Consider the following 25,956-nt stretch of genomic DNA (forward strand, 5'->3'; position numbering starts at 1 on the left):
CCCCGCGCGCCGGGCCGCGGGCCGGGCAGTGGCTGGGGGGCGGGGCGGGCCGGGCGGCCGCGAGAGTGTTTTCAGTTCCGCCTCCAATCGCCCCTTCCCCTCTCCCCGCCAGCCCCTCATCCCATTCGGAAGAGGAAGGAACAAAAGGTCCCGGACCCCCGGCTCTGACGGGGCGGGACCCGGAGCCTCGGCGCGCAGGTAAAGCGGCGGCGCCCGGCGGGCCCTCGGGGCTAGGGGTGTGTTTGTGTCGGGCTCGGGTCGGCGAGGCTCGCCGCGTCACATGGCCGCGGGGGCTGGGGGCCGGGGTGTGGCGGGGCCGGACGGGCCGGAGGGGAAGGGGTCGGCGCCCGAGCTGCTCCTCCGGGAGCTGGGGCCGGCCGGGGCCCGTCCCCTCCGCCGCGAACGCGCTTGGTAGTTTGTGGTTCTGATTTTCAAAGCCGGAGGGACGGAGCTCTCGTTTCGGGAGTTGTTGGCAAGCCGTGTTAGGAGCGTGCGATACTTCGCTTCCACTTTCCTCCCCCCCCCGCCCCGTAACCTTTGTTAACCATTATAGTCCCGGGGTTCTGAATTGCTTGTGTGTACTCTCACAAGCACGCACACGGCTGATACTCTGCCGAGATCCTTCTGCATTCACTTGTGAAAGTTGCTCTGCGAGCGGAGCCCATTAGTTTTTATCACACGCCTTTAGGAAAGCACGCTAATTGATTCGCGTATTTCAAACTTGGTTTACAAATTGCAACTCTGTTTTGTTTTCTCTTGGGGGATACTGTCCTTGGGTTGGGTACTTTGGGCTTTTACTTAACCTTTTTGTGGTTATGGTTTCCTTTTGATCCCAAACAAAAGGAAAACAATACCTAGGTTGGTTTTGTTGTTCCTTCCTCTTGACCTCTTAAAAGTTAAATACTACCGGTTTCTTGTCAATTAAACCTTTAATTAGAAAAACATCTCCAGGTAAAACGAGTTTGGAAGCATTATTCCATCAAAATCGTGTCTTGTTTGTTACAGTTTGGAGTGTCGTAAATTTTGCTGTTTTAAACTTCTGAAGTAACACATGTAAAGTAACTGTTAATGGATAAATAAGTGGTCACACAAACTTAACTTGGGAGTAATTACATCTTTCAAAAGTGCTCCTTGAAATTTGAATTAATTTATAGAATTCTTCATAATTCTGTAATCTTTGTTCCTTTTCATTTTTTTCCTGGTTTTATATGAATTGAACCTGTATCACTGATCGTAAGGATGTTTTTCCTTGAGCCACATAAAATAATTAATTTGCTGTTACTCTGAAAATACATTTGCTTTTCTAGTTTTGACCCCCTTTAAAACGTTTTCTTTAGATAGAAGTGTAAGTTAAGTAGTTAAATGAAGTTTGAGGAGTTTTAATGTAAATACATAAATATGCGAAGCAGATATAACAGAGATGGGAGACATAATGTAAAATCGATTTCATAAATGTATACTAGTTTGAGGATTTTTCCCATTTGCTTTAAAAAAACCATACAGGATATTGGAGGAATTTTCTCAACCAGAAGTTTATTTAGGAAACATTTATATTAAATTAGAAAAGTAGCACTGATTTTTGTTTTTAAAGTTCCTTAATTTTTGCCATAAAATTAGTCGTGGTAATAAATAAGAATATGTTGAGTCTAAGTGCTCACTTAGTACTCTTAATGTTAAAATTGAGTTTAAAGTAGTTCATTGGCAAGTTTTAATCAATGTGATTGGAAATATCCATTTCTGGGCTTGTTTAGTAAGAAATTGCTGTCAGAGCTTTGCTTTTATGCGTTGTAGTTGTGTCTTCTAAAGTGCTTTTGCATTGTAGGTGTTCAGCAAAAGTTTGCTTTTTCATGGTTGTAACTTACCTGTGCCTAGCCGAAAGTGATCAAATCTACACAATCTGTAAGGTTCGTGTAATAATAATCCTGTAAGAAACCATGAGGGGTAATTTCCTGTTGTTTGTGGCTTGTCAGGCCTGGTATGTGTTTTAACTAAGTAGGAATTTGGAGTTGGTTTTGTATATTTCAGCAGTCACTCTTTAATAGGAACAAAAGTTATTTCTACTTCAAGATGGCAAAAGGTCCCCTTTTCATTTTCGTATTGTAAATATTAGAATCATATTGTTATATTCACGTTGGGGGGAGATATGTGGCTGCATAGCCTGCTGATCAAAGACCCATTTATTAAGTTTTTGTATTTAGGTGATATTTTCAGTTTTGGCTCTTATAAATGCCTGAATGCTCTCCTTATTCTATTGGTTTTGTACTTTAGGACTCCAAAGGCCTTGTTTTAGAGCAGCTTTTTTTATACAGGTGTTTTTGTAATGCTTATAAAAGCTGTATTTGGCACAGTCCGGCAGATGGGGGCTCATTCATGTTCTTGGGATGAGAGTCATTTTTAGAGGGTGGAGAGGGGCATGTCTTTCAGATCCCTTGTCTTTTGATGGGAGGAGAGGAACCGTTGTTAAGCTTTTAGTTTTTGTGAGATGAAAGCTGTTTTCCACTAAGTATTGCAAGGGTATGTCAGAAGTGAGAAATCCAAAGATTTCAAAACCAATTCAGGACAGGTTATACATTTATTCAACAAATAACTTGTATTTATTGAACAAGTAGCATTTATTCAACAAGTAAAATAGGCTTTGCTGTGTGTCAGGCCGTGGACTCGGCAATAAAGTATCTAACAGGGAACAAGTATGCCCCTGTTCCTTAATGGAATTAGAAAAGTAGAAACTCCTTCTATCTCCTGCCTTGTCCTCCAGTCTTCAGAGTAAGGAAATCACTTTATTGTACAAATTGAGGGAGCTTGCGATATGTTACTGAGTCAGTTTCTAAAGTATGCTTGCGTTGCATACTTTACCGTAGAGGACATTACCAGGGAAGACAAGTGTTAACTCATAGTGTCACTGGGAACAGTCTGTAGTTTGGGGAGGAGCTTGTCATCAGTTTTTCACTATCTATACAACTGAGGATGTGGCCAGTGTTTCAGAAACACATTTGTTGCTGAACAGGTGAACACTTGTAGAGCTAAACTTCCTCCGGCCTTAGTTTGACTATCCATTGCCCTTTAGTTATAGAAAGTGGCTGGAGAAAGAAAGCAAACCTGCATCAGACACATTCCAGTGAAAGAATTGGAAATAAAGTGCAAAGACAATGACCGACATCGAGAATAAGGATTGGGCTACAATCTCATGTAGTAGGACGGCCATGGGTTGTGGCATCAGAGAGACAGGCTAATAGTTGGTTTCTCAGTTACTATGTTGGGCAAATTGCTTAACTCCTGAGCCTTGTTTTTCTGGCTGAAAATGGTTGTAAGGATACCTGCCTCTTCAGGTTATTACGAGGATTAAATGATTGTGGTTGAAGTACCTAGAACATTGCCTCAGACATAGGGTCCTCCCAGGTGATCTGTTGCTCTCTTGTAGCTTTCTTTTTTTTCTTGAGTTTATTTTGAGAGAGAGCGGAAGCACGAGTTGGGTAGGGGCAGAGAGAAAGACTTCCAAGCAGGCTCCACCCTATCAGTGCAGAGCCCGACATGGGACTTGAACTCATGAACCCAGAGATCATGACCTTAGTGAGCCGAGATCAAGAGTTGGACCCTTAACCAACTGAGCCACCCAGGCGCCATGTCTTCTGGTTGTAGCTTTCAGCAGTTCTTTTTAAGCTAAAGTTCTAGTGATAGGAGAGCCATCGAGACCCTTAATCAGAACCTGTTGGCATTTATTTCAGGTGTTTCTAACAAAGTTATCTAGCTTCTAAACCCACAGTAGATTAGAAACAAGTAGATTGTGAGTAATGTGGGAGGTTAAGAGGAGTGGAGGGGGGGTGGTGGGGTAGGAGGATGGGGAACTGTTTTAGCCTCTGTGTGTCTCGAAAGAAAAAAAACAGATAACAGCCTGGTGAGGATAATAGAGATAATCTACAGGACACAAAACAAATATTCAGAGCCTAACTAGCATGTCTGGGACCATTCAGTGCAGGACCAGACCTGAAAGCGTAGTAATGAATGTTCATCAATTAGCTTAAGCCATGTTTGGGAAAATCTTTTTAAGAGTGCAGTAATCTACATAATATGCTTTAGAGTGTCATTTGGGATGATTAGCAAATGTTCTTAAAGGGGTAGAACATTGTGCCATATAGAATGACTTGTTTTGTGAAAGATCCACAGGACCTACTATGAGCAAGATGTTTTTCATTTGTTTTGCTATTTAGAGCGCCACTGTTTGTGACTGAGAAGCATTTCATGCTAGGCCAGTAGTAAAGGTGATCTAAGTGCTGTAGCACCCCATGCCACCCCCTTTTTTTGGAGTAGGTCATTCCTTGTCAGTCTGCAGGGGTGTCAGCTAAAACATTTCACTCAGGCTTCAACATAGAGTGTGCTGGAGATTTCGAGGACTGAACAAGTATGGACAGTTGGCTAGCCTGTCTGTTGAGGGCTTCTTGCCTCTTATGTGTGACTTTGACCCAGTATTTAGCCTTAATAATTTTTTTTTTAGATTATTCTCCTTCCTACCCAGGAAGAGTTACTTTCTAAATCTACTCCGTTAAAAGCTAATTGGTGACCTTGTAACACATGCTTTAGCCATTTTTTTTTTCCAGTAGTACACAAGTAATTCAATCTTACTCATTTAAAAATGAGTTTGAGGCTTATGGCTTGTCTCTGATCAATTTTGATCATTATTCCAGATTGTTATAATTGCGATGTATTCAATTAGGGCATATTTCAGTGCTGATTCTAGCTAGTCATGTCAAGGATAGCCCTCAGCTTCAGTTTCTGTAATTTCATGTGGGGAGAATATAATTTTGCCACGCTAGATGGATTTAGACACTGCCTTTGATTTGGCCAGATAGCCAGAAGTATTAAGCTAATTCTGTGACTTACATTCTAGAGTACACAGGGTGTACATTCCTCTTAGATGTAACTGAGCCACAGTAGTAGGGCTGGTGCCTGGTAATTTAGATCTCTTTAGTTTGGGCTCTTAAGAAAACAGAGATCCTAGTGAGTGACTTTAATCCCATTAAAATTTGTGAGTTTATTTCATTGTAATATGAAATGGTCACTAATTCTTCTAGGTAGTCCTGTGATTTTTCTTTTTCTTTCTTTTTTTTTGTCTTTTTTTTTTTTTTTTTGTCCTGTAATTTTTCAAAATCTGGAATTACTTTGGCCTGAGGATGAGAGCAGCAGAAAGTAAGTGTAGACTTTAGTTGCTATCTCTTCAGTACATGTGCCCAGTTTGCGTCTGAAAACCTGCATTTCCTTAAATCTGGTGTCCTCCTCCTAACTCCCTTCCATTTTGGGGGAGGGCATAGTTTCAGGCTTAATGTGTTCAGTTGGTAAGGAAGAATAATCTTGGGGGGAGCCATTGGAAGTCCATCAAGTTCGTTACCTTGATTCAAAAAAGATGCCATCTGAGCAAGTAACATGGGAAATCTGTGATCTTGTAATTTGCCTGTGTCTAAGGTAAAGTGCATTTTCATATGCTGCTTCAGCTCTTCCAAAAATTCTATAAAGAGATAATGGTTAGGGGCGCCTGGGTGGCTCAGTCAGTTAAGAGTCCTCCTTCGGCTCAGGTCATGATCTCGCGGTTTGTGAGTTCGGGCCCCCGCGTTGGGCTCTGTGCTGACAGCTCGGAGCCTGTAGCCTGCTTCAGATTCTGGGTCTCCCTCTCTCTCTGCCCCTCCTCTGCTCATACTCTGTCTCTCTCTGTCTCTCAAAAATAAATAAATGTTAAAAAAAAAAAAAGATAATGGTTAAACTTTTGTGAATATTAAGGAAATGCTCTGTTTTAATCTCATGCTTCTTTACAAAATATGGGGCGGTGAATCTGATTTGCAAAGTTCACAGAATAAACTCCTGATAAATGCTACAATGGAAGCAGGGCCGTGAGCTTTCTCCCTTGATTTGAATGACCTATGGAAACTTTTTTGTTGACTAGAGATGTTCTATCTGTGGCAGTGAATGCAAATTTTCCATGCTTAGACCAGCCTTTTACTTCACAGACAGGTGGTTAGGCAGTAGTTCATGTAAACTGGCCATTTAAACTTTTATTTATAAACTGTTTTAAGTATCAGAGGGTTCAGCTTTGAGGTTTGTACGTCATTTCTGCTCTAAGCCAGTAGTTTTCAGACTTAACACGTGCACGCTCGCGCGCGCGCACACACACACCCACCCAGCCACCCACCCCTGTATGCGCACAACAGCACCCAGAACGTACAAAACATTATGCAATCTCAAAATGTAAGGGGGATGGGCGGTTGCGGAAGTCCTGCCTGCTCAGTTGTCCTCTCCCGGGGGGAAACCTTTGAAGCTCCCCCTGAGGACTGATAGATCGCGGAGAAAAACCTTGGCTGTAGACCCGAACTAATATGGTAGACACTAGCCACAGGTGGCTGCTTAGCACTTGAACTGTGACTGCAGTAACTGAGGAAATAAATGTTAAATTTAATTTTAATAGAAAGTTTTGTTGAACAAGCCTACTCTAGACTTTGCTTTGATTGCACTTGCACACCCTGAGGACTGTAAGCGGCTGCTTCAGCAGGTCAAGACTCTGGGAGTTGGAAAGGCATTTGGAGTACTGAATCGTCATGCCGATTTGAGTCTGGGCCAGTGTGGTCTCCTAATAGTTGGGGATATATATATATATATATATAAATTTTTTTTTTTAATCTGGGAATGATAAACCAGCATGTAATTTTATGTTTACAAGCTGCTTACAGACATAAAGATTCCATACAACTCTTTCAAGGAGAAAGGAGTAGAACTCCAAGAACAGGTAGTCTCTTTACACAGCAGTCCGTATGTAATGTGGCCTTTCACTGAGCTAATGACCTGCTTTCAGGGTTAAATTCATGCTCTCACTTTAGGTTTTAACAGTCCATAAAATTGAACACATGAATGTTTTCTATTTGCTTTCATTTAAAAGACACCCATCGTTCTCTAGTGGGGCCACCTTATGTTTCCAATGGCAGGGTCTTTCCTTCCTGGCTTACAACTTTGGAAAAGAGCATAGTTACAGTGAGAATCGAGAAGTCAGTTTTTCAATGAGTTGTTGTCTATCTTTATATATATATTTTTAATACTTTTTTTATCCTCATTTCTTTGACTAAAACCATTGTCAAAATTCAGGTCATTAGTTGTTTTTTGTTTTTGTCTACCTGTGTAGCACATGTTTGAACAGGATTGCCACAAATCTTATGGTGATTTTGTACTCTTTCTGGAAGGACCTTAGGTGTTTGAGACAGCACTATTACATTTGAAGTATTTTATGTTGAAAAATCTAGCTTTCTTTTGAAATAAAAATTCATATAGGTATTTGGGGAATATTTTGTATTTGTAATTTGAAGATATTTGAAACCTACATTTGCTTTCTATATTTAATCACTTCCTTTGTTCTACACTTGAACCTTGGAAACGTTTTTTGCCACTCTTTCATATTCGCTTCTTACCTCCCTTTCAGAAGTTACCAGTGAATTCTGAACAGCCAAGTTTAGCAGTCTCTTTTAGTTATCATGCTACTTTTTCCAGTGTTTGTCATTATTGACTAAACTCTTCTTTACTTAGATTTCTTAAAATCACACAGACATGCCAAAGCAGACACAGATTAGGCCCATTCCACCTGCTATAAATGTTGAATAAGATGTAAGAGTTTTCCTTGGTTATATAAATTTTTTCTCTTATGTATATAGTTGATCTAGAGAGGGAGGGGGAAAGGAAGGGAGGAGAGGGAGAGAGATGTTTCCAGGTACCAGAAACTTGGAAATCAGTCAGTGTTCAGGAAAAGCTGACTTTGGGGAGTTTACTAACGAATCCAGTTGCTAGGGATGAAGTTGTAATGATATGACTCTGGGAACTATGTGCTAAGTGTGTGTGTATGTATAAAAACTACTTCAGTATCATTCAAGTATCTGGCCTCTGGGAAAAACAAGCCTCAAAGCTCTCTATGAAGAAACTAGAAAAACACTAGTCTTTATAGATGAACTTACATATCACATGAAGACCAAACATGGTAAATAAAAAGATACCAGCTAGATGTAGAATGAGGGGCTTTTAAGATAGGTAATACATTATTACCATTCAAAATTCCAAAGGTACAAAAGGATATATGGTGAAAAGTCTCTTTCCGAGCCTGTCCCTTGCCACCCAGTTGCCTTTCCAAAGGCTAGTAACGTTACTGGGTTTTTGTGTAATGTTCCAGTAATTCTGTCCATATATGAGCAACTTTGTGCATGTATTACTTTTTAGGACAAAGGGTCACATATTTTATATAATCATCTTACAGATTATTCCATGTCAGTACATAATGAGTACCCATTTACTTTGGTTTCAGAGTATTATTTTGTATGGGTGCTGTAATGTGTTTGACCAGTCTTCTGTTGACGGACATTTAGGTTATTTCCAGTCTCAGGGTATTAAAAACAGTGTTGCAACAAATAAACTTAGTTTATTCATCATTTTACACATACATGAGGTAGGTTTCTAGAAGCAGGTCAAAGGATATCTACGTTTATGTATTTATGGAATGGACTTTATTCATGTTTTTGAGTAGGTAGTACATGAATATGGTGCAAAATTCAAAAGGAACAAAATAGTAAATAATGAAAAGTAAGTCTTCCTGAAAACTCCCACCTCCTACTCCCCAGTTCTGCTTTCCAGAAAGGGAACCACTGTTATGAGCTTCTTTCTGGTGTATCATTCTAGAGCTGCTGTGTCCCAACATGTGGCCACCGAGCACTTGGAATATAGCGAGTCAGAACTGAGATGGGCAGCAAGTGGAAAATACACAGGAGATTTATAACATTTAGAACAAAAAATAGAATGTAAAGTATTTTACTTTTTAGTACTGATTGTGCATTGAAATAGTAATTTTGGATATAGTGGGATTAAATTATTAAATTATTTAAATGATTAATTTTATATTTTTACTTTAGTTTTTTAATGTGGCTAGTAGAAAATTTACGATTATGTGTGGATGGCATCCTGTTTCTGTTGGGCAGCCCTGGTCTAAAGAAACTGCACGTGTATACAGACATGTATGAATACGTGAGAATTTCTCAGGCAGTTTTTTTCTTCTTTTGCATTGTAGTCTGTGGGAGCAGAAATCTCTTGCTAAGGTGATGGTTAAAAGAGAGGTATCGGGTGGTTCTTTACTGTATCATTTACTCTTAATCATTTACGATGACCATTGTGGGGCTCATCACAACGCTTCCATTGACTTTTACGATGTTTGTGCACTTTGGAGAGAAGCCTGGCATTATTCTTGGCTGTATATTTTTGAACTTGCTCCCGTTTGCATTGGTTGCCTGTATACCTAGGACACAGCAGTCATCCTGGGATCCCTCTTCATTCTTGGTCATCTTATGAGGTTCCTTCACCTTTTTTCTTTGTTAGATCCCTTATTCTTTTGGCTCTCCTTCCTTTTAATGAAACATGTCTGTTAAGACTTTCCTTGAGAGAGAATGTACTGGGTAAATATCTGGAGATGTTACATGTCGAAAATACCTTTATTCTACCCTGGTTGGGTAATAGAATTCTCGGTTGGAAGTAGTCCCCCGCCCCGAATTATGAAGGCATTGCTCTGTTGACCTCACTTACACTGTTACTCTTGAGAAAACCAAAGCTATTGTGATTCTTTTTAAAATAACTTGTTGTTTCTGCCAGGAGACTTTTCTTTGTCAGTAGCATTCTGAAGTTTCACAGCCACCAACCTGGATGTATGTGGATGTGTTCTTTTCTATTGTCCTGAGGTCTTGATTGGCCCTTTAGGTCTTTCGGTTCAGGGAATATTTCTTGATTTCTTTGATTGACCCCTGCCCCGCTGTTATCTCTAATGTCTTTCTGAAGTCCTCTTTGGACAGTGGACCTCCTGAATTAAGTCCTTCAGTCCTCTTCACTTTTTCTACTATTTTTCATCCTACTGTTGTACTTTCTGGATTTCCTCTACCTTTCCAACCCTTCTATTGATGCCTGCCCTTTCTGCTATCAAGAACTCTCAAGCTATCCAAAGCTCTTTAATTTTTTTAATGTTTCTTTTATAAAACATGCTGCACTTGCTTCAGGGTTGCTCTTGTCTTCCCTCATTTCTCTAGCTATGTTGATGATTTTTACAATGATTTCTTCTCTCTGTATGGTCTCAAATCTCTTGAGTTGCGTTTTTCAGGTTTGGGCCATTTTTTCCTCAGATAATGAGAGTCATCCTTGATTACGAAGGTAGGGGTCCAAAAAGCCGATTGAAAACTGAGCCTGTGGGTGAGGCTTGTCTCCTTTCAGTTTCAGTGTAGAGTAATCTGTGTGGGCTGTTTGTTGGTAAACTCTCAGTATTAGTATCTGTACGTCTTTTCTCTTCAGTCGGGTCAGGCACCCCAGAGTCTTGATCTGACTAAATGGTAAAGGTCTGGCTGCTAGTATTTTGGGAGCCAGAACCCAGTGGAGGAAGGGATTGGGAGTCTGCGTTCAGCATGCAGTGTACTCGTGTTCATTTACTCCCTCTCTTTTCCCGGTGATCCCCAGGCCATCTCCTAGTCCAGTGAGACTGTTTTACTTTCTGCTGAGAAGAAACATTTAGTCTTCTAGAGAGGGAGAGGAACAGGAACAGGTACTTAGTGACATAGATAGAGTTGGAGAGCAGATCTCAGGATCTAATTGCTTCTCAGATATCTCTCACCCAATCCTGCCTTTTTCATCTCCCCTCTCAGAGCCCTCAGTTTTTGCTGTGACTAGTGCTGTCTTTTACTTAACCCTTTGAGGATTCTGCTGTGAAAATCAGGATGTTTCCCCATACCTCGCTTAGAGTTAGTAGAGTTAGTAGTCTCTGATCTGTTCATCCATTCATTTTCCAGTTATCAAAATTTTACTTGCTTTCTTTTTTACCCTTCTCTGTTTGCATGAGATTGTCTTTTTCTAATTCCTTTATTATGGTTATTTAGTAAGCTGTGTTTTCACCTGCAACCTACTGATGAAAGTTTTCCATTAAAAAAATTTTTAAGGGTATCTCCCCACCTTCCCCCCCGCAAAAGAATTGGAATTGAATGTATAACTCCAAATGAGGATGAGGGAGTGGAAATGAAGAAATTTGATCATTCCAACAGAGGCAAAAAAGGAGGAAAAAGCAAAGAAGATGCAGAAGAATTACAAAACACAAAATAAGATGATAGAAAATTGGCCCAGGTATTTTAATAAAGCTTGCTGGTTAAAGGACAGTGGCAACTTAAAAACAAACAAACAAACAAAAACACCTCAAATGCTTTTTATTAGTAGACACAACTAAAAGTATGATGACATAGTTTCAAAGTAAAGGAATAAAAAATATACACTAGGCGTTAGAATTTATGTCTGAATCCATTTTGGTCTGCTGTAACAATTCTATAGACTTGGGTGGCTCATAAAAACAAATTTATTTCTCACAGATCTGGAGGCTTGAAGTCCAAGTTCAGGGCACCAGCAGATTTGGTGTCTGGTGGGGACCTGCTTCCTACTTCTTAGACCGCTGTCTTTGCTGTACCCTCATCTGGTGGAAGGGAACAAGGGGATTCCTAGGGTTTTTGGTTTTTTTTTCCCCCTAGGGTTTATTTTATAAGGACACTAATCACATTCACAAGGAAATGTTTGTGACTAAAGAACTAAAGACTAGCGTTAACTATACAATGTGATGAGTTCGGAAAAGGAAGGAAATAAAGTTGAGAAACATTAATGAAAAAAAAAGTTATAATCGGATCGACTGAACCAAAGGTGCCAAGTTGAAAAGACTACGTTTGCCAAGATTGATAGAGGAGGAACAAAAGGCACAAATGCATTAGAAATCAAAAGGGGATATGACTACAGACAAATTAGGATTTTAAAGCTGAGAACACGGTGAACAGCTTTTTGCCTTTAAATTTGAAAACAGAATGCACAATTTCTTGTAAAATAAATTACTAAAATTGGCTTAAGAATAAGAAACTTGACTAGATTATAATTTAAAAACTTAAATTAGACAACTACCTACACCAAAATAAAATTAAATAAAAACCCAAAACCAAGAACCCAAACCCCAAGTGAAAACCCCAGATGGGCAAGTTGTATAGAACATACGAAGAATCCATGATTTCAGTCTTACACGAAATGTTATAGGAAATAACAGAAAACATGATTTTGTTAGGCTACTGCAATCTAGATACCCCTGATGGGACGAATGTACTAGCAAAGGGAAATGAATAGGCCACATCTCACTAATGAACATGGCAATAAAAATTTTAGGTAAAATATTAGTATTTGCTTAAAACAAAAAACCATAGCTAGTCAGGGTGTGTCACAGGAATGTAAAGATGATTAGACATAAGAAAACCCATAAATGAAATCACATCAAAGGAAAAAAGCCAAATGATGATCTTGATGGGTGAAGGGGAAAATAGCATGTGATTAAATTCTGTACTGATTCTTAGAAAACTAGGAGTATAAGAGGACTTGCTTAATTTGAGCAAAGGGTGTTGGTTAAAAAAAAAAGAAGTGTACATATGACATGATTCCAATTATATGAATTTCTAGAACCGGCACCATTACTTTGATAGAAATCAGATCGGTAACGGGTGAGGAGGGTAAATTGAAAAGGGACACAAGAAAACTTGAGATGGTGGAAATGGTTCTATATCTTGATTAGGATGCTGGTTATGTGGATGTATATATTTGTCAGAACTCCTCAAACTATACATTTAGCATCTGTGCATTTCATTGTATGCAAATTAAGCCTCAATAAAGTTGATTTTTAAAGCCAATACATAAGTACCATGCATTTCTGTATACCAGCGACAATTTAAATTTTTAAAAGTCATTATTTAAAATGGCAACACAAACTGTAAAATACCTAGGAAAAAATAAAGCCAAAATGTGTGGGACCTTAATGGAGAAAATTTTAAGGCTCATATAATTATAGGGAGGTGTATATACTTGTGTTTATGAATGGAAGACACTATTATATATGTCAGTTTTCTTTCTCATCTATTTGGTGTCATTCCAATTAAAATCCCAGGAGGTGAAAGAAGTCACTTTCTCCAATATCAAGAAATATACTTTCACTTTAGTAGTTAAGACATGATGGTATTTGCCTTAAATCTAGATTAATGGGGAAAAAAAGAAAAGGACCCAGAAACACAAGTAGCATTGTAACTGCTAAGGAAGATTCAATATATAGTACTCGTATACTTGGTAATCTTTGTTGGGGAGGGAAAGATCCCTACCTCACAACATACACCAAAATACACAAAGCAAGACTTGAGACTTTATGACTTTTAAAAGATGACAACATATGGAGGGATTTTTAAGAAGATACCCACGTAGGGGCACCTGTGTGGCTCAGTTTCTTGAGCATCCGACTTCAGTCAGGTCATGATCTCGTGTTTCATGATTTCAAGTCCCACGTTGAGCTCTGCTCACAGACAGCTCAGAGCCTGGAGCCTGCTTCGGATTCTGTGTTTCCCTTGCTCTCTGTCCCTCCGCTGCTCACTCGCTTTCGTGCTCTCTCTCTCTCTTTCTCTTTCTCAAACGTTAAAAAAAAAGAAAAACCCACTTCATTAAAAAAAAAAAAGATACCCATTTATACGTAATATTTAAAATATTGATTAAATTTGAGCACATTAAAGTGAAATCTTAGTGTAAAAAGCCACCAAAAGTCACTTGCTGGGTGAAGAGATGTGGCAAGTATAATTAACAAAAGGTTATTATCCAGAATCTATAAATCAGTCCCGTGATTTAAGAAAAAGGTGGTGAGTACGAACAAATGATTCAAAGGAATTGAATCCTGAAAAGTCAATAAACATGAAAATATCCTGAGACGACTTAGTAGTCAGGGAAGTGCAAAACATCAGCAACCCTCCGTGTCACACCCATCCTTTTGGCAAAAGTTCCAAGGGACTAAATAATGTTAAATGTTGGTGACGTGGGGCTAAAGAGGAACTCCTACTTCCCTGGTGGGAGTGACAGTTGCTAGAACCATGTTGACAGTATTCGTAGAGTCTGTGTGCATGGCCTACTCTGCAGCCTTTCAGCTCCTCGGCATATGTCCCAAGGCAGTGGCTTTCGTATGTTTTTTACAGACCCTCTTGGAAAATGTATCTTACGTGTGATAAAAACAATTAAAATTGTAAAATAATTAAATGTACTGTTTTCTATTTTATTGTCTCTACTTTTTATACTTAATTTGTGTCTATTTTTTCTTTTGCTTTTTAAAAGGAATTTTTCAGAACCAACCAGATTGATTTCACGTTCACCAGTGGTTCACGACACTCAATTTAGAGAAATAGCAGAGGGTGACATACAGTAAAATGTCTGTTTTAATTGAGAGAGACTGATGTATTTCTCACTGCAGGTCTGCTCTTTTGATCAAGAAGTTTGAAAGTTTCTGCCCCTGAACAGCTCTCACATACGTGTAAGAAGGTACACAGACTACTCCTGGCAGCTTGTAAGAGTGGAGAATTGGAAACGATCTAAATAGGAGTCAAAAGGAGAATGGACAGTGAGCTGTAATAGTGACACAGTGGCATGCTCTATGACAGCTGAAATGAATGAGCTACAGTTCAGGATTATATATGTATCAATGTGGATAGTAATAGTGCAAAAAGCAAAGTGACATAAGCGGTATTAATGTGTCATAGAAATTTATAAAATGTGCAAGAATTTAGGGGTACAGTATGTACCCAAACCATTTAAGTGACAACAGGGGAAAATCAGGATGACGATGATCTCTGAGAAGCAAGGAGGAGGGGAATGGAAGTGGGAAGGGGTAGCTAGGGGGATTTGAGCTCTATCCATCTATCATGTCTTATTTCTTCTATCTGGTCAGAATACCCCAGAATGCTAAGAGTTGACAGAGCTGGGTGGGAGGCCCAAGGGTGTTTCCATATTTTTTTTGGTATGACTGAAATATTTAATTTTTTAGATAAGACACCCATTCACAATGAAACCCAAGTACTTGGAAGAATAAACAAATTAAACAAGATGTGTGAGACCTTTCCGGAGAAAATTCTGCAACTTACTGATGGATCATAAGTTCAAAATAAATAGAAATATCTCATTTGCATAAATAGGGATACTCAATATTATAAACATGTTGGTTCTCCACAAAGTGATGTAATCTCAATCCTGTGGGACTTTAAAGATAACTAACATACGTTTGAAAAACGGGGAGAGAGGGACTCACCCTGCAGATGATCGGCTTCCTAGAGAGCCGTAGGAAGTAAAACATTGGGATTCTGGTGTAGGTGTGAACAAGTACAATAAATAGAATACAAAGCCTGCAGTCAGACGTTGGTTTCTAGGGATTTGCTTTGTGACAAGAGCCACGTGGATTATTAAAGGAAAGATAAACTAATGGCCCTGATAAAGTAGGCTGTCCTACAGGAGATGTTTGGTCATTTTCTCACGCCTTAACCAAAAGCAAATTCTTGGTATGTTGGAAACTTAAATGTGAAAAGCAGTACTAAAACATCCACAAGAATATCTAGGGAGGGATATCGTTACATCAGGGGCCTTCACGCCTCAGATTCTTCATTCATGAGTAATGGTAGGATGCTTAGAATTGAGTTAATGCTTAATTACCTGATTCTGAGACTAACCTGTTGTGTCATAGAGTAAGCACTAGGTGCTTGGGGGCAGAAAGGAATTTCTTTAGAAAGAAGCAAAGTGTGTCCTAAGAGTCTAAAGTAAAAATTTGTGTACTCTAGAAGACAGTATAGGAAAATGAGAAAACATTCTCAGGATTTGGAGGTTTTTTAAAATCTACATTAAGTGATCAGGTTTATATCAGAATAAAAACAAGCAAAGAGCAGCATTGAAGGCTCAAAGAAATGAACTATAGTTTAATAAAATACGTAGAGAGTCCTATTTGTAAAACTATGTTATACAGTGATTAATAACTTGAAGGTTTTATTTTTGAGTTCAGGATAATCAGACCTTTTACTTAACTGAAACTTTCCAGTGAGTAATCTTCGAATCCTGGTTTTACTGATCTATCACTTGATAAGGTTTCTTATTGAGCTGTACAGATAAAGCCTTCCTGTTGTAATGAATCCTGCTTTGTAAGTCTCACTTATTGCTGGAATTAGGAACAGAATTAGTATCTGAACTTGTTTTTCACTTCTTGCAGATGTTGAAAAAAAATCTAATTTCAGTACAGAGCTTGCTGCCACACTATGGAAGGAAATCTGTATATTCCGTAAATGACTCATTTTTCAATAACTTGATCATAAATCTAGTTTTCTTATTCCATTTTGTCTTCAACTTGGAGCATATTGACATGGATACCTTGTAAAAACCTAAATTCAGTCTATTAACGTTTCATTTCAAGACTGTTGGCTAAATATATCTTAGCTATTTAAAACGTGCAACCGGTTGAAATGTATTATCAGCATTCCTGAAAAATATTTTACCGAATACTTTAAAAATTCTCTGGAGATAATTAGCCAGGTGTCAGCCAGCCCTGGTTACAAAGACATGACGACTGAAGGCTGTTAATGTTCGGTGGTTACATTGTTCCAAAGTGCTCATAACTGTTTTTCTAAGACATGGGACGTGTGGTTCTACTAGGCCATGAGCTCTCACAGATGACCCAGAATAGGCTTAAACTTTTCGGGTATTTATTCCCATGAAGAAATAAAATTAGAAAGGTTTCACAGAAAACTTTTAGATTCCCGAGAATACATCTGACCTCAGAAACATTTCTCCCAGAAGAAGTGTTTCTGTTACTACCTGTTACTACCACTGAGAATCCCTTTCAGTTTTGCTGATGATACAGTTTAATTTTTATTCATTTTCTTAGGCTGAATTCTCATAAGTGGATTAACCAAGTTCAAGTGGATTAACTTTGAACCAAAGGTATAGATCCTTTCAGACAAATTCTTGTTATATTTTGTTTGTTCTATCAGTTTTTCACAAGGAACAGGGACCCCCTCATGGAACTCAGAGTTTTGTTCTAAGGGTAAAATGGGTGTGGGGCTGGGACGGACCTGGAGAGTCTTCAGAAACCGAGCCTCGAGACTGGCTGCATCTGCTTTTTTCAGCAGGGACGGTTGTCTGCCTTGCTTGGGCACACTCTTGTCTGTGTGCCGACTACCCTCTCCTGAGCCTCTGCGGTCTTCGGTGCTGCCTTCTGGTCACGTGGGGGGCACGGTGACTTACACTAAGGCCTGTGTAGTAGTGACCCCGTAAACCGTAGCCTTCAGACTTGCTTCTCTTTCTGGGTTCCAGACAGCGACTCGTGTGCCACTACACGCTCTTCAGTTTGGTTGGTTAGTGGCAGTTGTCTGAGTCCTCCTTTTCCGGGGAATGTCCTCATCGGGGTGGTGAATTGTCTTGGGAATAATTGAAGGAGGAGACTCTCTTTGGCTCTGTGCTCTGGGCTGGCCTTCCCCTTCCCTGCGGCGTGCCTACCACATTGTTTCCTTCTACCCCGTATTGTAGCGATACCTGCGGATTTTGTAACTCCTGGAAACTCTTTGGAAACATGCTGAACTTTCTGCCTGATGTTCTCTCTCTCCTCTTAGGCTTCTGCTCTGGTGTCCCTTTTCTGATCCCTCTCCCTTCTGAAGGTTGAATTAATCAGCATGTTCTCTGTGCTCCAGAAAGACTATGTCACATGGTCCTGAGGTTTACACAGCTGGCTCCCCTTTAGCATGCTTTGTGGCAGAGGAGGAATTCAGCAGAAGCCACAGATAGGCAGGTATACCTTTGGCTGCCCGGTAGTCCCAAACATCTGCTTCGGGGGATTATTACATGTGTTTGATGGACTTTTGTGTGTTTGCTTTATTTTTCAAGTTGTAGTTTTGTGTACTGGCTTGCTTATTTATGGGTAGTATATAGAGTCAACCACTGTAGACAGCTTAACCGTGCTACTCAAGTTCTCGCTGTTCTTTACTTACCTTACAAATCCCTAGCTCTGGGCAAACCTCACCTTCTCGTCATGTCTGCTGTATTGCTAAAGAAAGTCACAGAATCCTGCTTATTGGCTCCCTTCACATTTTCGGTGTCTAAACCACAGCTGGACTTTCAAGAGTTGCCAGGGCAGCATTGTTACATGGTTCCAGGAGATGTCCCTAAAGAAATGTACCCATTGGCCGGATAAATTTATGAAATTTGGCATACGGTATTGGCTCTTCTGGGAGACCCTTGGGACAGTGTCCTGAATTGGGGCTGGGGACCTTAACCTCATTAATTGTTCTTCCCCTTTGAGGGAATGAGTAGGATTATTTATTAGGTTGTGACCGTTATTTTCTAGCAAACTGTCCCAAGGCCCAAGTGTCTTCAGTTGGAAGACCATTTTGAGAATGGTCTTTTGAGAATCCAAAGTCCTTTTTTGAGAATTATATTTCTTTTTTTAGCAAATGTATACCTTTATCACAGCAACCTTACCACCATGCAGATTCCATGCAGTTTTCCATGGAGACAGTCATATCACCAGAGAATATGCTTCTTTCTTTCCAGTATTTTTATTTTATTTTATTTTATTTTATTTTATTTTATTTTATTTTATTTTATTTTATTTTATTTATTTTATTTTATTTTATTTTATTTTATTTTATTTTATTTTATTTATTTTTGTCTCTTGCCCTACTGGGCTGGCGAGAACATCCAGGGCTTTATTAAATAGAAGTGGCAACAGTGGACGTCCTTGTCTTATTTCCAGTCATAAGGAAAAGGGATTTAATGTTTCATCATTACATATGTTGCTAACTCTAGGTTTTTCATGGATGTCCTTTTTCAGAATAAAGAACTTCTTCCTCTTTTCTATTTCCAGTTTGCTGAAACTTTTTAATTGCGGATGGATATTAAATTAACATACCAAATGCTTTCTTTTTTTCTGCATCAGTTAAGAGAATCGTAAAGTTTTTCTTTTTTATTACGATAAATGAGGTGCTTTATTTATTTATTATTTTACCGTTGAGCCAGTTTTGCTCCGTGCGGTAAACCCTGCATTGTAATGATGTGTTCCCTTTTCTGTATGTATAACTGAATGTGACTTGCTGATACTTGTTACAGATTTCCCCATCTAGGAACAGCAGACCTTTGCTTTGTGTTATTTCAGGATCTTGAGTCCCAGGCCAGTTTCTTGCTCCTGTGCCAGTGTCCAATAGCTTTTTCTTCTCCTTATTTCTCAGCATCAGTGTATCCTTGTCTGGGACTGGTGGTGACAGTGTTCCCTGCCTTCTTGTAGCACTAGACTGTGGTTATTGTTACAGGGGGAAAGGCTGGTGTGTGTGTAGCAGGTGGGCAAGTAGGTTCTGCCCCGTCCCCCAATAGTACCATGGCTTTCGCTCTGCTCTTCCCCTTGAGGCATGCTCTTTCCCTGGGCCCTAGGTGTGGGAGGTTTTCCTGATTCTCTCCTCCTAGTTGAAGGCTTTTGTTTCATTTGAGATGCTGCCAAGGTGGAAGAGCTCTCTCCCATCTTTCGCCCCATGCGAGTCTTTTTCAAGAGATCTCAGTTGAAGCCCTTGGAGAAGAGCTTATGAATGAGTGCAGGTTCCCCTTCTGTCTGGATCTTCAGTGAAGTTTTAGCTGTCATCCTAGCGGACACTCAGCCTTTATCTTTACTTCTGTCTTTAACATTCAGCCCATTGACTGTGACTGTTTCCTTTGCGCTTGTGGGTTGATATCTGCCATCATTTCCAATAAGTTCTTGACCATTATCTCTTCATGTATTTTTTTTCTGTCCCATTTTCTCTTTCATCTCCTTCTGGGACTCCAGTTAAACTCCAGTTAATAGATATTTGGTCTCAGATATTCAGGGTTTTGCTTTTTTTTTTTTTTTTTTTTTTTCCCTCTTTGATTTTCAATTTGGGTACTGTTTGGCCTGTTTTCAAGTTCACTGTTCATTACTGTCTTTTATTAAATTCATCTAAAGGAATATTTAATTTCTGTTACTATAGTTTTCATTTCTAACATTTCCCTGTGATTGTTTCTTTTCTAGCTTTAGTTCTGTAATGAAGTTCCCCGTTTCTTTAGTGTTTTTGACATAGCCATTTTAGTCTGTTTGATAATTCTAACATCTGGGCCCTGTCTAATCTGATTATATTAATAAATTCATCTTTTGCCTGTGGTTTGCTATTCCCTGGATCTTCTAATTTTTTTTTTAAGTTTATTTTTGAGAGAGAGAGCTAGTGTGTGGGAGCAGGGGAGGGGCAGAGGGAGAGGGGGAGAGAGAATCCCAAGCAGACTCTGCACTGCCAGCGTGGAGCCTGATGTGGGGCTCCCTACCACAGCTGCAAGATCATGACCTGAGCTGAAGTCAAGAGCCGGACACTTAGCCACCGAGGCTAAGAGCCGACTGGGCCACCCAGGCACCCCTGTATCTTGTAATTTTTTACCAAAAGCTGAATATTTATGCAAAAACAGTACGGATTGAAGTAAATACTCTTTACTTCCAGAAAACTGCCTATTATTTCTCATGTTAGTTTAATAGACAGTGAGGTTAAATCCATAAGCTGTGTTGTCGGGCTAGTTCAGGGTTTTTTGCAACTTTAGTTTGTTCCAGTGTTTTGAGAGCAGATTGAGACTTGACCTTCTGCAAGATTTGTTGTCTGAGTGTGATTTCAGTTATCTCTTTGTGCTTCATATATGAGCCTTCAGCTTTCTTGAACCTTGGGTGATTTCTCTGCTTCACAGCCCAGTTGTCTGTCCCTTAGTCATTCTGCAGTTCTTTTTGCTCTCGTCCTGCCCCAGGCTTTTGTGCGTGGCGAGCTATCTCCGTGCTAGTAACACCATTTCTTTTAGCAGTCCTTCCCTTGGTAGTTCAGTGTCCGGAGTATCTGGGTGGAAGTTTTGGTCTTAGCTCTCCTGTCTCACCTCGGCCCTTTGCAGCTGAACGTCTGAAATCTCTGGGGTTGATTTCTCTCCTTTCTGTCCATTCTTTCCCCCTCCTTGTCAGAGGACAGATGACTTGCATTTGAGGGTATCTCTCAGCTTTCCAGGCCCGTCTCCCAGCCTTCAGCATAATTTGGCAAGCCTGCAGTGGGGCCCAGTGGGAGTGAGTGGCTGGGTGGTACAGGTTTGCTCTGTGAAATCCTTGGAATTTTTGTAGATCTTGTCAGCACACATGTTGCTGTTAAAATTTATGAAAGGGTAAGTTGGTTTCTCCTTACCCTGCTCTGTGGTGGGATGATTCCTCCTTAGCCACTCCACCAGGAAGGAAACCATTGGGGGGCGGGGGGGGGAGGGCTCTCTTTCACGGCTCAACACTTTCTGGAATTTAGTTCCACTTAGGTGGAACTTTTTTTTTTTTTTTTTTTTGCATCCTGAGCTTTGACAGGTTCAGAAAAACCATGATTTTGTAGCTTTTATCTGGCTTGTTTTGCTTGTTAAGGTGAAAATGATCGTCTGTTGTCATTTCTTCATCCTGATTAGAAGTGGGGCTCCTCCAAAGGAATACTTTTTACTGTGTAGCCTGGCAAATACCTGATCAAGTGTGCTGCCATCATTCTAGCTGGTTTTCTGTAGATGTTTCTTAGAGCTACGTTTCTAAATCTTCATTCTTCTCAAGTCCCAAGTCTCCAGTTCTGTCCTCAAGTGGTCTTGTCTCTTATTTTGAGATTAAAGTCATCCGCATTAAAATTTAATTATGGGGCTTATGAGGAGTGTGGGGAGAATTTATGGTAGGTGCAGAGAAAAACTAAGCACATGACAAACTGAGATAAGAAAGAGTTGTAGAAAAAGGGAAACATGATTATATAGTAGTTTACTACCGGTCTCATCAGGTGCTAAACTCCTTTGGGAGATAATTATTAAGGCTGGAGGAAAGTGAGTGGTTGTGGTGTAAATCCTCACGTTCCGTAATCGGTAGATAATACTACCCTGGATGTTTCAGGGGACACCGTCATGAGCCTGTTACTTGAGATATAAATAGCAAGAATAAAGGGTAAAGATTTGAGGAATTGTACCTCAGTGTGAGAAGAGGAAATGTATTTGACTTTAGTCATGACGCATATTGTTACTTAGACAAAAATGAAAAAATATTTTTACAAAGAGGCCTAATTGACAGTCTTCTTAAGGGATGGTAAAAGTGAACCAGACCTTGTCTTCACACACTCTGTTTACCTTTATTTTCTAATTCTTGTTGGTTTACTTCACACTTGATGCCTTTTCCCTTCTTACAACTTTAGGTTTTACTTTATGATACTATGACGTTTTGTTTTTTAAGTTTGTTTCTACCATTCATTTAAAGCAGTAAAGACCTTTTAGGGGCGCCTGGGTGGCTCAGTCGGTTAAGCGTCCGACTTCGGCTCAGGTCACGATCTCGCGGTCCATGAGTTTGAGCCCCGTGTCAGGCTCTGGGCTGATGGCTCAGAGCCTGGAGCCTGCTTCCGATTCTGTGTCTCCCTCTCTCTCTGCCCCTCCCCCATTCATGCTCTGTCTCTCTCTGTCCCCAAAATAAATAAACGTTAAAAAAAAAAATAATAAATAAAGTAGTAAAGACCTTTTCATAGGAGAAAAAGGTCACTTCCGGAAGTTCCTGATTTGATTTGCTGCCTCCTTTTCACGTTCGCTTTAGATACAACATTGAAATTATTACTGTTTGAAGTTAGCCTCTAAACCATCCTTTCCGTATCTCTTCTAGGTTAGATAGAGAAGCGTCTTTTCTCAGTGTGGGTTGCGGCCTTTGGTAAGAGCATGTCGTCCATCTTGCCCTTCACTCCGCCAGTCGTGAAGAGACTGCTGGGATGGAAGAAATCAGCCGGTGGCTCTGGAGGAGCGGGTGGAGGAGAGCAGAACGGACAAGAAGAAAAGTGGTGTGAGAAAGCGGTTAAAAGTTTGGTGAAGAAGCTAAAGAAAACAGGACGATTAGATGAGCTTGAGAAAGCCATCACCACTCAAAATTGTAATACTAAATGTGTTACCATACCAAGGTAAGTGTCGTTAGAGCAGAAGTTCGATGGTCACACTGTTAAATTGCTTAGAGGAATCCGAAGGAACGTCACTGAAATTTTGTTACCTTCAAGTCCCCTGTAAATCGTGATTTTATTAAAAGATGACAGCTATCTTTAACCTGTCGTTTCAGTTTTGTGTGACTAGTTAAGACTGGTTTATTTTACAGATCCTTTTCTTGAACAATGAGGTTTGACCAAGCAAAATAAAATACTTAGTTGTGTTTCAGTCTTCACTGCGTTCATTGCCTAAATGCTTCACTGTAGCGTATCCTCGTGTCTGATTGAATGACATTTGAATAAAGAGTCAGAAAGCTTTTCCTCTCACTAGCGCAGCAGTGACTGACCGTTTTCTCTCCCCTTGGTCAAAGATTTGGTCAGTAAAGAGTTAACGGAAGCTGCTAACACAGTGATGAATTTTACTTCCATAATTTTTGCTTGAGTTGCAGCATGGCTTCTTAGAACAGTCTAGGAGGCAGCTTCTTAGATGTCTAGGGAGTCCGAACCTCACTCAGAGACCTACCTGCCTCTCGCACTGGAAGGGCCTGTTACTTAAGAGGGTGAAGTTTTATTAGCGTAAATCTAATTACTCGATAAGTACCACTGTCAGAAATACTGTTTCTTTAACAGAGAGGGTGTTTTTTAAGTGTTTCACTACACTCGTATGCCTTGCAGGGTTTGGGGAGTGGCAGCATACAGCATTTTCTAAAATGACGTGTGGCAGTGTCCTACGTGTAGGCTAGCATAAATAACGTGACCTCATTCTACTTCACAGGTTTCCCGTGAGCTGTGTGTGGCAAATGCAGTCAAATGCTTGTTGATAGTAGATCCCAGTAACACCAGCCTCTCTACTTGCAGATACTAACAGTAGGATATTTCCTGCCTTATTTAGTCAATTAATTAATTACCCGTTTCTTTTACTTTACCTGTTGCGTGTATATCTTCCAAAGAGTCGCTCTTTTGGTTTATGCTTCTGAGTGCCTGCTGAGTGCAGGGCACTGTTTCTAGACCCATGGGGATATGATACAGTATGACCAAAACAAAGTTCCTGCTCTTCTGAGCAAGGACAGATTGTAGCAAGTGGACAAATTGTAGAACTTGAGACGGTAATGAGTGCAAAGAAGACAATGAGGGATAAAAAAGCTGCTTTTGATTGGCTTGTGAGCCTCAAACCGGGCTTTGAGAAGTAGCATCTCACTGGAGGAAGAGTCTTCTGGGAGAGGAAGGAGCCAGTGTAAAGAAACCCAGCTGAGAAATAGCTGATTGTATTGGAGGATTTAAAAGGAGCCCCGTGGAAATGGAGGAATACAAAATGAGTACAAGACGTAGAAGGGGTCAGATTATATAGGGCATTGTAAGGCACTGTGGAAGTGTGGAGTTTAGTCTAAATACAACAGAAAGCAAATGAGGGCTTTGAAGCCTGGTTTTTAATTTAAAGTGTGTGTGTGTGTGTGTGTGTGTGTGTGTGTGTGTGTGTGTGTGTGTGATTGGACAGTGGGTCTGGAAGGAAGGAGATCAAGAGGCTAGTAAAGTGGTCTAAATTCGAGATGCTGGCGGCTGGACTGGCATGGTGGCTGTGCCGACACGTGAAGTGGACAGATTTGGATGGAGTAGACCTGAAGGGATTGGTAACGAATTGGCTGAGGGTAATTAGCCAGTTAGGACAAGTCAAGCTACATTTGTTAATTTTTCATCGTATGGTGTCTGGTATTTCAGTTCAGTAAACATTTATTAAACAACCCACTACGTGTGTGATAGGCTCTTCCTCACCGGAGTAAGAATTCAGTCTTTGCTTTTGAGTTGTTTCTAGAAAGGGGGATAAACTTGACAAAATAAAGAAGATAATCTCATGAGGTGTCATAGGTGTTAAGAAAGATGTTTGCTCAGGGAGTTATGTGCAGAGGGGAGGAATTTTGCCTACTCTGCAGCTTGTGGAAGTTTCCTTCTGGACTAGAATTGGTGCCAGAGTTGAATCTTGATGGGTGTAAGGGAGGGATTTAGTCAAGAGAGGCCCGGTTTGTCCAGAGTGGCCCTGTGGTCTTGAGAGGGATGGTAAGGGGGCTCTAGTTGAAGGATTTTGTGCCAACTAGTACTGAGTGTCCTGGGAGGCTCTAGATCGGGGGTGGGATGTGGTTGGGCTGAGGCTGTGTGAGGAATAAGGAACCTGAACCTGAACCTGAACCTGAACCTGAGTGGGTGAGGGTGGAGTCGCTGAAGAGTCTTAGCACAGCATCGGGCTGCGGTGAGGAGAATGCTCGTGACACTGTCAGGAGTGGAGGCAGGGAGGCTGGTGAGTAGGTTCTCTTCCTCCTCCAAGGGAGCGTGTGTGCGGGAAGATGGCGCCATGGTTTTGTGCGCCATCACTGGAGGCTGAAGTGGCCCGTGCGGGGCAGTCCTGACAGGGCCGAGCCTGAGTAGAGCTCGCGCAGTCCCTTCCTTTCAGGAGATATGGTGGGTGGTGAGCTGGTGATTGAAATGTGTGGAGGTCACCTTGGAATTCTTTTCCTGTTTCCCATTCTTCTTTTGATAGCCTCTTTGAAAGATCCTTCTAGGGTTCTTCTAGGGTTTATCATCATTAAAAAAAACATTTATTTTAGTGAAAGTGGAGTGGTGGTGGTTCATTGTCCTGTCTCTTTTACTGTCCAGAGTTCTTTGAAGCTCACAAATTTGACGTGTCTAATTTGGTGGCTTTTGGTTTTCGCTTTTGGAAGACATGTAGATTTGTTAATATCGGTTGTTGTCATCAAGAAGTCTAAGTTTCTAATACTGTGGTTTGGTTTCGTGTATTTTATAGAGTTTGCCTCATTTTTTAGTAGTAGAACACTTCGGTTATATCAGATTATTAGCTATTTCTTAACGAAGTGTCCTTAAACGTTCAGGCAACTCTTTACTTATCTAGACTGTAATGTTTGAGGAATAGGAGTGGGAAAGTTCTATTATGGATAAATCCAAACCATAGTTTAGGCAGAATTATTGAAAATACGACACAAAATGGTTTTACTGTGTAAGTTGATGTACTTAAAATTGCAAGGAAATTGTTAACAAAAACACGAAGGTTTTACAAGCCTAAAAATACCAACAAGTT

At 40.3% G+C, this 25,956-nt stretch overlaps 1 protein-coding gene across 2 annotated transcripts in view; it reads left to right on the forward strand.

Moving 5' to 3' along the window:
• Window positions 1-44: 44 nt before the first annotated feature.
• The window catches only part of SMAD2 (SMAD family member 2), a 76,562-nt gene continuing 50,650 nt past the window's right edge, over window positions 45-25,956 (forward strand). Inside the window, exons 1-2 of one of the 2 annotated variants that reach the window (XM_040478893.1) lie at window positions 45-198; window positions 22,565-22,853. In XM_040478893.1, coding sequence (XP_040334827.1) covers window positions 22,618-22,853 — 236 coding nt within the window. In that variant the 5' untranslated portion in view covers window positions 45-198; window positions 22,565-22,617. The remainder of the gene's footprint in view (window positions 199-22,564; window positions 22,854-25,956) is intronic. The other variant, XM_040478892.1, reaches the window with a different exon arrangement.

Source organism: Herpailurus yagouaroundi, unplaced genomic scaffold (assembly GCF_014898765.1).
Source record: "Herpailurus yagouaroundi ecotype Mexico unplaced genomic scaffold, PumYag 142, whole genome shotgun sequence".
NCBI classification, from domain to species: Eukaryota; Metazoa; Chordata; class Mammalia; order Carnivora; family Felidae; genus Herpailurus; species Herpailurus yagouaroundi.